This window comes from Antennarius striatus, chromosome 14 (assembly GCF_040054535.1).
Source record: "Antennarius striatus isolate MH-2024 chromosome 14, ASM4005453v1, whole genome shotgun sequence".
Classification (NCBI taxonomy): Eukaryota; Metazoa; Chordata; class Actinopteri; order Lophiiformes; family Antennariidae; genus Antennarius; species Antennarius striatus.
In genome coordinates, this window is record NC_090789.1 from 6,303,697 (window position 1) to 6,318,653 (window position 14,957).

A 14,957-nucleotide genomic window follows, 5' to 3' on the forward strand; every position below is an offset into this window, starting at 1 on the left:
TTCTTCAAAGAGGCGATAAGTGCGACTACTGGCAAAAACTCCAATTCCCAAGATGCGTCAGACTGTTACGGTCCTTGACGTTGCAGTCACGTGACGATCAACTATGACTTCCATCCTGTAGTAGTAATGGAGGTACAACGTTAGCAACCAAAAAAAACAGTAACTTTGAACTAATTCATTCATTCATTAACACAAGTTGGATCAATAATGCAGAAGATTAAGTCTCTAATGGCCCGGCAGGTAAGCAGAAGTCTCCACAGAGCCGAAAGCTTCGGTTGTTTGTCTCTGACAGTTGTTAAAAGCTAGCATGACAGTTGGCTAAGCTAACTCGCTAATCTGACAGCTCATCGTTTGTCTTATTAAAAGGTACATTCGACATGACTAACATCTACTAAATAAGCCATATGGAGAATATGCATGACTTTCCTACGTTGTTCAATCAATGTTTTTACCACAAAAAAACATAACGATATGGTTTAACAGTGGAGACAAGGTATCCAGTGATGTTATCAGTTTTCAGTGTAATTTGACACAACAGAACCAAACCTACCACCTTTAGAAATCTGCCATCTTCCCTTTTTGCTATACGTGACAGTTTGATGATAAATAATGAACTATATAACAGGATTTATTTTGGTCTAACAGTGATTCTTGATTTGACAGGGTTTAAAAAGCCCTCAAGAAAGCATGGCAGATCTCAGTCCCGTGGAGAACCTGAGGATACCAAGCAAGGTAAAGCTTTGTTTTGGTGATTTCTGCATTATGTATAAATTAAAGAGCAGTATAAGGTAAATATATTAGTCTACCGTCTACCGAGTCTATTGTTATTGAAGTGGTGGTTGGATCAGTCGACACCTGGCCTTTGCTTACCTGTTTTTATTGTGAAAATCTGAGCAGTTAAATGGTTCCTGTTGGCTTATGCCTGACAGGTGAAAAATGTTTGCAGCTATTTGTTCACTTACATCTTACATTAATTACAATAATTCTTTCGAGCTTACATTCTCCACCTCTGTTCTGTATGAAGTAACAATTTTGATGTAGGTATGTATATTACTTAAAGAGGCTAATTTTCTTGAAACTCAAACACAGTTCTTTCAGTTCTAGTCAAATAATGTGAATGATTGTGTCAGGAGATGAACTGGTTGAACCAGATTTATTTTATGTGAAAGTTTGATCAGTATGCGCTGAATTACATTTCAAACTATTTCCTGTAAGGTACATAAGACACATCCAAGGTTGTTGCTTAAGATAAATTTCAAACATTATATGACTACAATACTTTGAAAATAAAATTATAATGATACCGTTTTTTTAATACCACAGCAGAAAAAAATAAATTCTATTCACAGTTTTTTTCTTTATAACCTGCTGCACAACATTCTTGCACAGAAAAAGTCACTGAATACGTATCAGTACATTTATCTTAATGCGTATCAATGCAGCTTTCAATTTGAAAATCTGATAATTTTTTTAAACTAAAAATATATATATTGACTTGTTTTAAGAATATCTAGAAATGCATAGTTACACAACAGCTGTAGGCTTGTCTAGAATTTAGAGATTGAAGGCTCTATTTAATATTATTTAACAATATGATGCACATCAGTCCCATCAGCAGGAGGATGAAATATGGTTGGCTCTTATAGTATTTTAGAAGTTTGACAAGGCAGTATTGTATTCCACAAAACAGTTTGTCTTGCTCGGTCACAGGTAGCATTTGGCATTATCCTTGTGTATAAATGCAGTTTGTCAAGAGTGGACAGGGTATAAACTGTGTGAAAATGAGCGGCCAATATATATTCTCTTACTTAAACCCCCATGATTTGCTAGCTGATGCCTTTGCTCTGCCTTTGTTGTGATGACCTTTCTGTGAATGTACCTGATTACAGTTTGGAAGGTGACCACCTCCTTTTGTTTGTCTTGCTTGGTTTTCTTAGCCGGATCGATTTATGCTGACATTAAACTTCCCTGTCTTGTTGTTCTTGGGTTTTGTCACCCTGGTTTGGCTTTATTTGGCTTTAATATGAGTTGAATTTTCTCTGTGGAGTCCTGTGCTAATGCACCAAAGGAGTTTTGGTTGCACAATGTCAAATATCCTTAAAAAGGGGGAGAGTAACAGGAAATGTTTTCTGTCAATTCATCTATGAGGGTTTGTAAAAGGTTAAGCAGAGAGGTATCTCTCGTTTAGTTGTTTATATTCACTACTGTTGCCACGGGATGGATAACAAAGATCATTTAATAAGCTAAAAATGTCAAAGCATATTGTTGTAATGCTTGTGGGCAGTGCAATATTTCTGCTGCCACACCCATTATTACAGAAATCTAGCCAGCGATACAGATAAGATCAACTGTCATTCTGTGACACGATGTAATTACAGCAGGGAGGTGTCTTTAGAAAGAGTTGTTTCCCCATCATTGACTTTGGGTTTGGTATAAAATGAATCTGCAGCAAATAAATGACTTAAAATGTTTCCTTCTTCCGTTCTGTGATGTAAGGAAGTAGTGTGCAAATCCACAGAAAAGATGTGATTGGGTTAATTCAGCAGAAAGTATAAAAACAAAATGTTCGGTTTGTATTATATGCACCCCAAGCCTTCTGACAGTCACCTGTGTGTAATGCAAACACCTGCCTTTTGTGTGCTCAACCAAAATACAGGGCTTATTATTTGATGATATAATGCATCGACTGTATTTACTTTTTGTTGGGACTTTCAGCCTACATGATGATGAAACTGAACCCGCACAAGCATGCCCTTGTATACACAAAAACCTTTTGAATAAAGGATGAATAAACCTTTCAATATGCCGTGACGTGTCATAACCTTGCTTTCATGCTGCTGCTATTTTTTTTTAATTAAAATTTTATTTAACAGAAGAAAATCTCATTGATATTTAAAATGTCTTTTACAAGAGAGCTGAGAGGGGGCAGCTGCATGAAACGGCTGGGTTATATCAATCAATATCGATGTATCGTAAGTATCAATGATACTTACATTACAATGTCAGGGATTGAGCAGGGGCTCAATGTTATATCATACAAAACTTTAACAGCCGGTTGTACCTGCACTGAGGTCAATGAAGGTTTCTTTAAATGTACCCATCTCTCTGAGATTCAGGGAGTTTTGCAGTGGGTGCAGCATTCCTAAATGCTGTTATTTCAAAGTCAGCACACTGTAAGGACAGACAGTAGAATTTAGAAGTAATTCTTTTTAGAATGGTGCAAACCAAGAGGTAAGAAAGAAGTAGACTAAAAATAGACTTATTAACAAGAATATGCCAGTGGTTGTTAGAATGCTTCCACACTTATACCTTGTAACCTTGGCAGAATGTGAAAGAAATTCAACCTTACTCCAAATGAATCCAAGCTATTGATGTTTTTTGTTTTGTTGTCTTTTATATGTTGCCTTCGTGTTCAGGGCCTGTATACACTAAAATATATAGGCATGCGATCGACTACTAGAGTGTGCTACTAATTTCTTTTCGGGGATCATAACAGTAGGGTATATAAAATAAATAGAAATAAAATAATATCTCTGGGTTACTGATATTTAAAATGCATTATAGCTTCACACAAACAAACAAACCTTCTTCTTGTTTCTAAGTCATTGCCTTTGCACTATTAAAAATCAATGTTGACGATTTTATTTGCCTTGTCATCTTTTCAATCCTCAGGAGCCATGACAATTATATATTCGTACAACAATGGTCAGTCAACAGTCAACATTCTCCATATAAAATTTCTTTTATTGACTTTCAGTGAAGAATGGAATATCAGCTCTTTTCCAGGATTATGCCACAAAAGGAATTCTTTGGTTCTATTATTTCAGACATAAGCAGATCTGAAGAATTTAGTTAATTAACCTAACCTAGTATTCCCTGTCATTACATCCTGGCTTGTGCTTGATGTACATGCAACTATCATTCTCCACCAGTAGGGGGCATCCTAAGTTCGCCAAATATACCATTAGCATTAAAGCGCTCTGTTCATTTAAAAGCACTCATAGCATCTTCAGTACTGCAATATAGACAGCTATGAATGACTGGTCCCTCCAATGTGTGATATGTAGTTTCCAAAGATAGATGATAACCTTCCACTATTTCACACGGAATAGTGTCAATAGTGGAGACGGTTCACATACAGTATGATATGACCTTACATGACTTAATCAGGTTTGTGTCCGTGTTAAGGTGAAACAACAGCATGAAAGCCCAAATACAGAAAGCACGTTTTTGAACTCAAAGATTATCAGTTGTCAAGAAAAAATAATTGCATACTTATAAATAAAAGTTGCATGTTTTCCCCATGTCTGCGTGGGTTCTCTACTGGTTCTCTGGCTTCCTCCCACCTCCAAAAACATGCGCTTCAGGTTAATTGGCTGGTTCCAAATTGCCCGTAGGAGTGAGTGTGTGTGTGTGTGTATGTTTGTCTGTCTCTGTGTGGCTTTGCGGTGTACTGGCGTCGCACCCGGAGTTTCCCCCGCCTCACGCCCCAAGACAGCCTGTGATTTGCTCCAGCTCCCTGCGACCCGCGCAAGCAGGTGAAGTGGTTAGGGAAAATGAATGAATGAATGAATAAATAAAAGTTGCCTCTTGGTCTGTTAACCCAGCAGTCCCCAGTCATGGTGCAATCTGGATACAGTACTGTGTATGTGATTACATCCTAATGTCCCATAAGGCAACTGTGTTAAACTGTTGTTTAGGAGATGATGTGGCTATACACCCAGTTAGGTTTGCATAAAATATTCAACGTTGATTACAACAAGGAGGTTTTGATTTGTTCTCTTAATGAATGATTCCATAGTGGAAATAATTAGCTTACTCCTCACCTCGCCACCTGCCTCTCCTTATGTCTCACAGGAGTTTCTACGAATCTCCTAGTGGTTATTCAGTCTCCTGTTTCATCAAGACACCTTTTTTGATCCGCACCTCATTTCTTCACGTTAGTGAGCACTGCAGTAAATTACTTCTTTGATAAGGTTCACTAAATACCCCATGCTTTGGATGCAAATGGATTTCTAATTTCCTCACCGAAATGAGAATTTCATTGATTTGTGGAGTGGGATGAAGGGGTGGTTTGTTTGCCCCTCATCCTTCAAAGTAAAATTTGATCTCATTGATTTGATCAGAGGCTCACTGAAGCTGATGTTTGGTTTCAATTGTGGGAGCACAGGAGCATCTTCTTAGTTTGTACCTATGCAGGTCCATGGAATGATGGGATTTATTTAAAGCGGGTTAGCCTCTCGATAAGTCAACTGCTTAAAAATGTTTTGAGTTTTCCTCTTCAGTGCAGGTAGGAAAGAGAAAAGGGAAGGCAGTGACCCAGAGGAGGTGAATCGCTCTAACTGTTCTGGAGTGTTGCTGAAAGAGAGACCACATCATTGTCTTTCGTTCTGCTCATTCCTCTTTTTTCTGTCTGTTCTAACTTTCACTACCCATGACTCATCCAACCCCCCACCCTCCCCTTTCCCTTTTCACATTCACTCTCATTTGAGCTGATTTTCCTCCCACCCTTTTGACGGGAGATCGTGATCTCCTACCTTCTCTCCTCCTTTCTAATCTCATGCGCTCACCCACGCATTTCTCCCAGGGCTCCGGCTCACTTCTTCACCTGATTGAAACACGGCAGCATGCTCCCTATCCCGAAGGGTCTACACACACATTTCACTTCTTTATTATAGTCTTCCCAACTACCTTGTATAAAATGTATATACGGTATATGAAAGCGATTCCTTTAGTGTAATTGAATTAAATCAGGGCATACAATAGAAAATAAAATTAGTCACAGCTAAGGCTGCCACAGATAAATGTCACTCAGCACGACATGCTCTCACCCACCGAAGCAAATTGGGTTACTTGGGTGGGTGGCACTCTTCATCACACTTCTTGCTGATAGTAGCTTGGGAAAATATTTGTGATTAAGCAGGTGTGTAATGAGGTTTTCTTGAGCAGTTCCACCTAGCTCGAGAGGTCTGAGAAGAAGCAGAGATTTACGTACTTTTATTTCATAATTTTTGGATGCATACATGTGCATATACTGTAGGTTGCATTCATCCACCTGCCTTGGTTCATCTCTTTCCCAAGACTTTGTTGCAGTGCCATTGTTCCTGCTGTTCCTTCTATTGATCCCACAGCTTCAAGTCGTTGGGAGTCAAAAATGTCAGGATTAAACGTCATATTTAGAATTCCAGTGCATCATCAGGTCAGATTTAAATTTGTGGAATAAATTTTGTCTAAATACTTGAAAAACTAACATCTTTGTTTTATGATAATTAGCAAATTTTAACATACTGACACAACTCAGATGGTCACCATGCTACTTAGGATTTTGATTTTGGAAGAACACAACAGCATATAAACCAAAGGTCCCACATGCGCAGATATTTAATACAGGAAATCTGTTGTGCAGCAACTTTCCCTTTACGCTAACATGGTCTTTCCACCTCCTTGTTATTGACGTGTGAATGTTCCCTGGCTCATTAGGAATGTGGGGTTTTAATCCCTCATCTAAAAGACTCATTGCAGATATAAGCCTTGATAGATGCACAGCATGTTAATCAATAAGGCTCTGATTTATCTCAGTGGCTCTTGAAGAGGGATCTCTCTTGTACTGAATTTCCTCGGTCATTCTTGTATTCTCATCTTTTCTCTCAAGGCTGTTTGATATCCCCACGTGACGGCTGTCCAACTGAACGAGCTGAAATCTTCTCCCAAACTCTGTCATCACTTTTCTTCTTTCTTTTTTTACCCCCTGTATACTTTTTCTTTCACTTTCCTTTCTGTTTGTTCTCTGCCTCATTTTTATTCTGTCCCTTCTCCAGATTCTCCTTTACCCTTGCCCTTAAACCCCTCATTACCTCTTATTCCCATCTCTTCCTTTATCATTCTTTTCCCGTAACGTTTTCTGTTTTATCACCCTATTTCTCTCTCTCCCTCTTTCTCTCTCTCTCTCTCTTTCTCCCCCCCCTCTCTCTCTCCCCCCCCCCCCTCTCTCTCTCTCTCTCTCTCTCTCTCTCTCTCTCTATATATATATATATATATATATATATATATATATATATTAGTGCTGTCAGGTGATTTAAAAAAATAATCTAATTAATTACAGGATTTGTAATTAATCTAATTAATCACATTTCATTTTAATCTCATACCAACTAAAGGCCTCCAAATAAATAATTTAAATTTTAGGACATTACAAAATTGTAGTGCATGACTAATCAATGGAATACACCATGAAGAAAAGATTTTTCACGCTCCGATGGGTGTCTCGGCGGGAGCGGGATTCGAACCAACCATGGCTGGGCGATCTGTCTTCAATACGAGTGCACTACCTCTAAGCCACTGTCGACCAAGTAGTCCAGCCTGTGTTGTTCTCGTTAATAAATTTGCCGCCAAAAGGTCCAAGTGGGCTTGCCTCGCTCTTCTTTGTCGCGTCCATCTCTGTTGTCAGTCACCCTGCTTTTGACCAGTGGCGCAGGTAGGAAGTGAGGTCACTCGCGATTAATTGCGTAAATTTTTATAGCACGTTAATTTGCAGCGTAATTAATCTAACGCGTTAAAGTGACAGCCCTTATATATATGTATATATATATATATATATATATATATATATATATATACACATATAATTTTATTTTGGTTCTCATTTGTGTGAAAATGTTGTAATTCTCTATTTTGAATTACTTCTCGTCTTACACCAATTTTCTAACTTGCTAACCCTAAGGACATATCTCTCTCTTTTTACCTTTCTCTGTCTCTTTCTGCCTCTCTGTCTCTTACTGTCTGTCTTTTTCTCTCTGTCTGTCTCTTTGGCCTTCATGAATAAACGTAATTCTAAAAATCAAAAATCTCTATCTTTCTGTGGCCTTCTCTCTGTCTCTCTGTCTTTCTCTCTCTCTCTTTTTCCCTCTTGATAAATGTTAAAAAGTTAGATGTTTTATTTTTTCAGGAAACACACAGCATTGTTGAAAATCCTACCATTATTTTTGAGGTGTGAATTCCTTTTTGCATGAATCTCTTGGATCTTGGAATGTTACGGATTTTGTGTCATTGTGATAATTTTGTGATTTGCTTTTTGTGAATTAAAGTGCTTTTAAAAATCAAATCAATCTCTCTCTCTTGCTCTCTCTCTTTCGCTCTCTCTTTTTGTCTGCCTCTTTTGTCCTGTCTCGCCTTCAGGAGGAGTTGCGGGAACTGAGGGAGAAGCCCATTGATCCCCAGGCAGAGCAGGAAATCATTGACAGCATCGAGGAAGTCTACTTCTCCAACGACTCCTTTGACATGGTGCAACACGAACTGGAGGTCAGAAACTCTCTGTGTGAATCCTTCAGGTTATATTGAGGGGACTTACTCCCAATTTCCCTCTCTGTGAATGAAGCTCCTTACATTTCACTAGTTCTGTTAACAACAGTATTGTAAATGTTCTGAATGAACACCGCGCCCTGGGCTTTGAACCAACCCTGGCTGGCAGTTAAAACTCTTCCTCACCTGAGCTGCCATCTTCTAGACGTCTGCTGAGCTGCATGCGTGCTGTTGATATCCGGATTGATGGATTGCATCCACTCAACAGCGGAATGGTGTGAAATCTCATTAGATTTATCTTGGTTTTGCTACGCCATCTGAAATGAGACTCTTAGTCAAGGGGAAAGTAATTACCTATCATCCTTTGGGCCATGGATTTGCAATATCTCCTTTCCGTAGCAGAGTTGTTTTCTGTTTACTGAATAACATCCTCCACCTTCTGTACTAATCATACTTACAATCTAGAAGTGTATAAATTGAGAAATTTTTTTTTAAACTTGTTCTTTCTTTAATGGGAAGAGTTACAGCTATCATCAGTCTCACTAGATTAACCAGTTTAAGCATACCGAAAAAAAGCTTTTAAAATATGTGACGCTCAGGAGTAAAATTGAGCTCCGCCAAGGTAAATCAATTCCATACTATGTCTCTGAATGCCAGAACTTTTATGCTGCCGTAGCAATGACTTTTACTATGTTGAAAAGTGCATAACATGTTTGGAAGCAGCTTTTAACAGTAAGAAGCTTTATGGTATGTGTTAGCAGATATGTCACCAGTGATTTCACCTGCGTAGGAAGATATATTGTAAAAAGAATTATGTGTGTGTGTTTTGATTATAGAAACTTCCACCTGAGTTGAACCTGCAGGAACTGGAGGAGTACAGAGACAAACTGAAGAGACAACAGTCAGCAGTAAGTATCTCCATTGCTCTCAAACACACACAAACACACAAACACACACACACACACACACACACACACACACACACACACACACACACACACACACACACACACACACACACACACACACACACACACACACACACACACACACAGTGCTGTGGTGTTAAACCAGGACAGTGTATTTAAGAGGCTGACCATATCTTACATTGATATTCCTCTCCGGTGGTCGAATCACAAGTGAACAGTGTTCAGTTTACTCATGATATTATAATGTATCTCCTCATTTGTCTAGAACGATTGCTTGTGATTGGATCTCATCTCCCTTCTCTATGGGAAAATAAATGTGCACTTCACTGGAAAGAAATAACTAACATTGATGAATTTACAAGGAGGCAGAAATACATTTGAATTTGTTGCAAACCGTTTTTATTTTATGTCAACAACTCACAACACTGAGCTTTATGAATTTTTCAAGGGGAATATCTTTTTATAAAAATGACAAAAATTGCACGATGACATCTCAGTAAGCACAGATGGGGGCACAACAAAATATGGTCTGGGTCTGAGTAATATTCTAGATCGGTGTCAGAGGATTCCTTCTTGTGAGATAACACATCTCACATCTGGAATATTTATGAAACTATATCCTGAAAAGAACTGACATGAATGAAAAGTTAAAGACTATCAAAGTAATCATATAAAAATGAGTTCATTTTTTCCAGGAGCAGATTTTATTGCTCAAGACATCCTGTTACCTTTTTTGGTATGATGATTATATAATTTGGAAACTGAGGTGGCTCAGGGAAAGTTTGCGCCCCCTGACGGTTGTGGCCATTTTACAGCTTTTCCGACGCACTTTCATTTCAAAGAAAATGACACAGACAAGCCTTGAGATTTTAAATTTGATTCTTGATCTTGGCTTAGCTTTCAGAACCTGAAAAGGGGAGGTTTTCTGCTCTTAAATCATTTGACAATGAACTGCAAAAAAATGTTGAAGATATTGTCAAACAGTACTGATGTGATCTGGGGACACTTTGCGATCAATCTCCCGCAGAAACTAATGGAATAACCCTTTTTACTAGTGGGTAATTTACAGGTGTTCTTTTTTTTTGGACACACACACACACACACACACGCACATCCACAGCCAAGCCTACAGAGATACGAGGTAATCGTCAGTGTGTGAAATAGAGCATAGGCCCCTGAAGATGTGATAATATTGCTTTCAGATTCTCACCATGGGGCTATCCGTGTGAAGGCTTTTTTCGCTTGGTAGGCAATGTGGAAGATCTTCACACACATTATCTGTGACACCATTAGTTAAGCTCTAAAGCACTTTCTTACCTCCTGCTGTGACGAGGTTTGCATGAAGTGGTGTTTTGACACATATACTTACGCTTTTGAACCAGAGGGTACATCAGACTTTCAGTGGTATTAGAGACATTAACAACTGCCCTGTTTTTATCCAAGGTAAATTGGCACTTCTAACACGTCTGGAAGAGGCTAGTCTCTGAGTTTTTTACTGTATGTAGTTAGACTTTCCTATGAAAAGCACAGGGTTGTGTGTTGCTGCCAAAATTTGCATTTAATGCACCATTATATCTTATTTCTTCTATGTCATCTAAAGCAAACCCAGACTGCTGTTAATGTGCATGTTTTCATGCGTGGTACTTAATGCTACTGTAGGGACAGCAGCATGAGCAGCATCACAGCATTTTGCATTAGAGCTCCCACCCACCTCAAATTGACTTTCTTCAAAGGACTGAAGAATGAAGAGATAGTGGAGGAGGTTGCATTTAACGTGTATGAACATATTCAATTTTTAATGAAACTTGAAAGCGAGAAATGACTACCCGTCCTGGAGCGATAGTGAATTTCCTCCTTCTGAACTGCTTTATAAAAAAGTTGGTAGTGCTTTCTGCAACCTTTTCCTAAACCCTGAATGGCTGTCAAAAGCCTTTCCTGCATATGAATCACTCTGAACTGGTGTCATGCTGTGGAGAGAGACAGAGACACTGAACCTTTAAAATAAATTTTCCTAATGTAATCTGCAGTTGTTGATTTGGCCAACATATGTGTAAAAAACCTTTGCAGAGATAAAACCTCAGGAAAGTTGTGAAATCCTCAAACAATACATCAAAAATGTGGTTTTGTCCTTCAAAGTAAAGGAAGGACCATCGATATTTCTATCAGCGCTAAGTACCAAAGCCAGGATGTGTGATGAAGTGTATTTTAGTGCTAATAGTGGTCTGCCACACATTATCCTTCTTCACAAAAGAGGACAGAATGACCGAACTTCTATGTCTAGTAACAGTTGGTGTCCTCAGGTCCCATACAAGTGTGGAATGTTGTTAAATATTCCTCTATTCAGACTTTGGAGGTATTGCAGACATCAAATTCAGGGTGAGGTCATGAGGTCAGAGAAACAGATTGTCAGTTAGCAAAGTAAATATGCTGCCGTTGGACCCTATTCTATTCAGCATAAATGATAAAAGGATTTTGAAATCCTTTATTTAAGACACCATTTTTCAAAATAGACAAGTTTGAATATTAAAAGAGACAAACTCCTGTGGACCAAACTTTTTTCACTGAGCTGTACTTACCATCTGTTCAGGTCTCCAGTCAGTAACCATGCATACTTAACACATGTTGAAATTTCATCCCCACCCTGGCCTACTGCAGATGTGAGCACCTCCTCACTATTTTGAACTAGGCATGAATGAGAGATTGTAAAGCTCTGCAAGGGCAGCTTATTTTCCACACCGTCCTAAACCAACAGCCTGACCCTCATTGTGACTTCTTAACTATGACAATTTACCCTTAAAATTTGAAATTATGTTGGCATTATTATGAACTTGATAGTTATTCAATAACAATATTTCAGCATTTAATTTCAGCATGAAGTTCAATCACATTTATTGGGTTTGTGATCAGTGTGTATTATTTTGCCTATATGGTATTGTGTGCTTTATCCAAGTAGAGGACAAATTCTTCTATTTTGGTGAAAGAATCCTTCCAATAAATAAAACATACTGTAACCAGATTATGTTCCTGATCTCAATAAACATTCCTTTCCATAATGGATCCCATCATAAGATGAAGAAATTGAACCTGATTTGTCAAATGTCATAAGAATAAATTTACTTCAGTTTTCAAAACGACACATTATGGGACAATGGAACTCTTGTCTAGCAAATTGGGGAAGGAAACCTGAATCTTGCAATTGAGATGTAATATTGGAAATGTGGGCTTGCAGCCTTTTTAAGCCTTGACTCTTAATTATAAATGAGTTAAATAATCCATTCACATTATCATCAGGATTATTGCAGCCAAAGATACAGGACATTATTGTTGTGAATGTATATTACTAAGTGATTAACAGTTCAACTATGCTTGTGCAAATCCACATTCGTATGTTAGGAATTCACCCCCACTCTGTACAACCTTATTTGTCTGGCCCCTCAGTGTTGTTGAGGCTATGATTCATTCAATTTCCATTAACCCTCAGCATCCCTCAGCTTTATATTTCTCTACTGAAAGCAGAGGTGTGCAACTCTCAGCAAGAACACACTGATCTCATTATCTTGCTTACCAGGTTTCATGCCGAAGTGTGTGAATTTTTATGGTTTTATTTATTAATTACAACTTTGCCACAGCTTTGCCAAATTGGTACAAGGCACGGATGGGATGAGGGAAATTGGAAAACAGACACCTCTGCGTAATGCTGTTGACAAACACAGTGGCTTTTTTTTAAAGACATTTTAAAATACATCTCTTCTCATCTTTCATCTTTCTGTTTCTGCCTCTATAGGTTTCTAAAAAGGTTGCCGATCTTATTCTGGAGAAGCAGCCGACTTATGTCAAGGTAAGCCTCTTGCGTCAAAACCTGTCATCTTAAAGTGGTATTTCAAACACTGAAATTTGATTCAAAAACATATCAAGTCTTATTGTCTTATGGTGTTTGCTGTCTCTTTATTTATTCAATTTCTGGCTTGATATAACTGGATATTTGATTATTTTGATGCTGTCACAGTGTCTGTGTGTATTTCTGTATCGACAGCCACCGGCAACAAAATATATTTGTATTAATGTAGGAAATGGTCATTTTAATCCAGTCCGCGGTTAAAAGCAGGAAAACTCTACTAGTCATTCAGAATATAGTCAGTGAAGTCCCTTCTTTGATTGCACAATGATGCAGCAATAATCTGAAATGAAGCAGGGTGTGCAAGAAAGTCTTTGCATCAAGTACGAACACATTCAGTGTATTTTTGGTCAGATCAGGAAAAGACTCATAGGAGTCAGGTGGCAGTAGCTCATGTCCACTAGGTCTTGAGCTGTGGAGCGGACGATGGCCAGTTCAAGACCATTGTGAACCAAAAAATTTGGGGTTGAACTGACTGTGGCAAGGTGCCATGTCATAATGTGAAAATAAAATGAATGGTTTTCCTTTGGTATGACCATGATATAATGAATGACCAGAGGCCAGTGTTTTGAAGGCCTTTGGGATTCAACCTTGTGGTAAACTGACTGGAGCGATCCCTCAGCATTGAAATTTATCACAACGACAGTCAAGGTCAAGCTCTTTACATTACAAACTCACAGTGTCTAGAAGCATAGTCTTAATTTTTGTCATTTCTTTTTGAAAAAGTCAATAAAAAAACTTATGACACACTTTACCTAGGAATGTTCTATAAATTTCATTTTTTATTATTATAATAAAACCTTATTTGGATGGATTTCACGAGGTTTACTGATGTCATGATATTGTACCTATTGCACACACATGCACACACACAGAAAGACACACACACCAATGAACATTTTGTTTGGACTCTCTCAAGCCATCGAGTCTGCGGGGTACTTGGCTTGCCTTCCACAGTTTCCTCTTTTCAATTTCCATCCTCCTCATTTATGGGTCTTTTTGCAAATATCTTCCATTACCAGCTTGGTAATTTGGCTCACCATACAGGTTTTTTTGGTGAGATTTAGTCACTTGCAAATTCACTGAGGCATGCAGAAGACAAGTAAATATGGGGAGAGTCCCCATGGTGCCATAGTTCTTGAACAATGCACAATTTGCCAAAGACACGCTCTGGCTTGTTAATATTGAAGAAGGTGACACCAGCTCCTCTTGAGATGTAACTGACTGCATGTAACCCCCTGCTCACACACATTCATACACAATGATTAGAGGCAGTTCAGTACTTCCTGACCCCCCAATGCACTTATAATTCACATTAAAACCCCCGAATTGGGCAGACCCTCCAAAGCAGCCTCATAACAACGTCTAAATCGCATGGCTCAGGAAGCGTTTGCATACCGTAGGTTCACATGGAGGGTCTTGTATGAATATATGAATAAAAAATACAAGAGGGAAATCTCTCGTGGATAAACATTTCGTCCTCTTTGACTTTGACTTCCTACACCAGTGCAGTATGGCTTATTTTTACTTGAGGAGACCCTAACCCCATTTCAATATACGTGCAGCACGCATCTTATTCTTTTCCTTTTGGCTTGTCCGGTTAGGGGTTGCCATACTGTGTCATCCTTTTCCATGTCAGTCCATCTCCTGCATCCTCCTTCTGACACTCTCCTCTTTTCTTTGGTCTTCATCTTGGTTGGTAACTGTGGTGGTGTTCAACCTTTACCTTGAATCTCACTCAACCTTTTTCCAAGTGTCATGGTTTATGTTTTTTTCTGAAAGGCATTCCAGTTATTTTTTTTCATGAGTATTATTGACTAGAGCCAGACCGCTGT

The 14,957-nt window shown here is 38.6% G+C and overlaps 1 protein-coding gene across 1 annotated transcript in view; it reads left to right on the plus strand.

Moving 5' to 3' along the window:
- Positions 1-102: 102 nt before the first annotated feature.
- Positions 103-14,957, plus strand: part of vps50 (VPS50 EARP/GARPII complex subunit) — a 72,406-nt gene continuing 57,551 nt past the window's right edge. Inside the window, exons 1-5 of the mRNA XM_068333442.1 lie at positions 103-240; positions 664-732; positions 8,176-8,298; positions 9,135-9,206; positions 13,012-13,065. Coding sequence (XP_068189543.1) covers positions 208-240; positions 664-732; positions 8,176-8,298; positions 9,135-9,206; positions 13,012-13,065 — 351 coding nt within the window. The 5' untranslated portion in view covers positions 103-207. The remainder of the gene's footprint in view (positions 241-663; positions 733-8,175; positions 8,299-9,134; positions 9,207-13,011; positions 13,066-14,957) is intronic.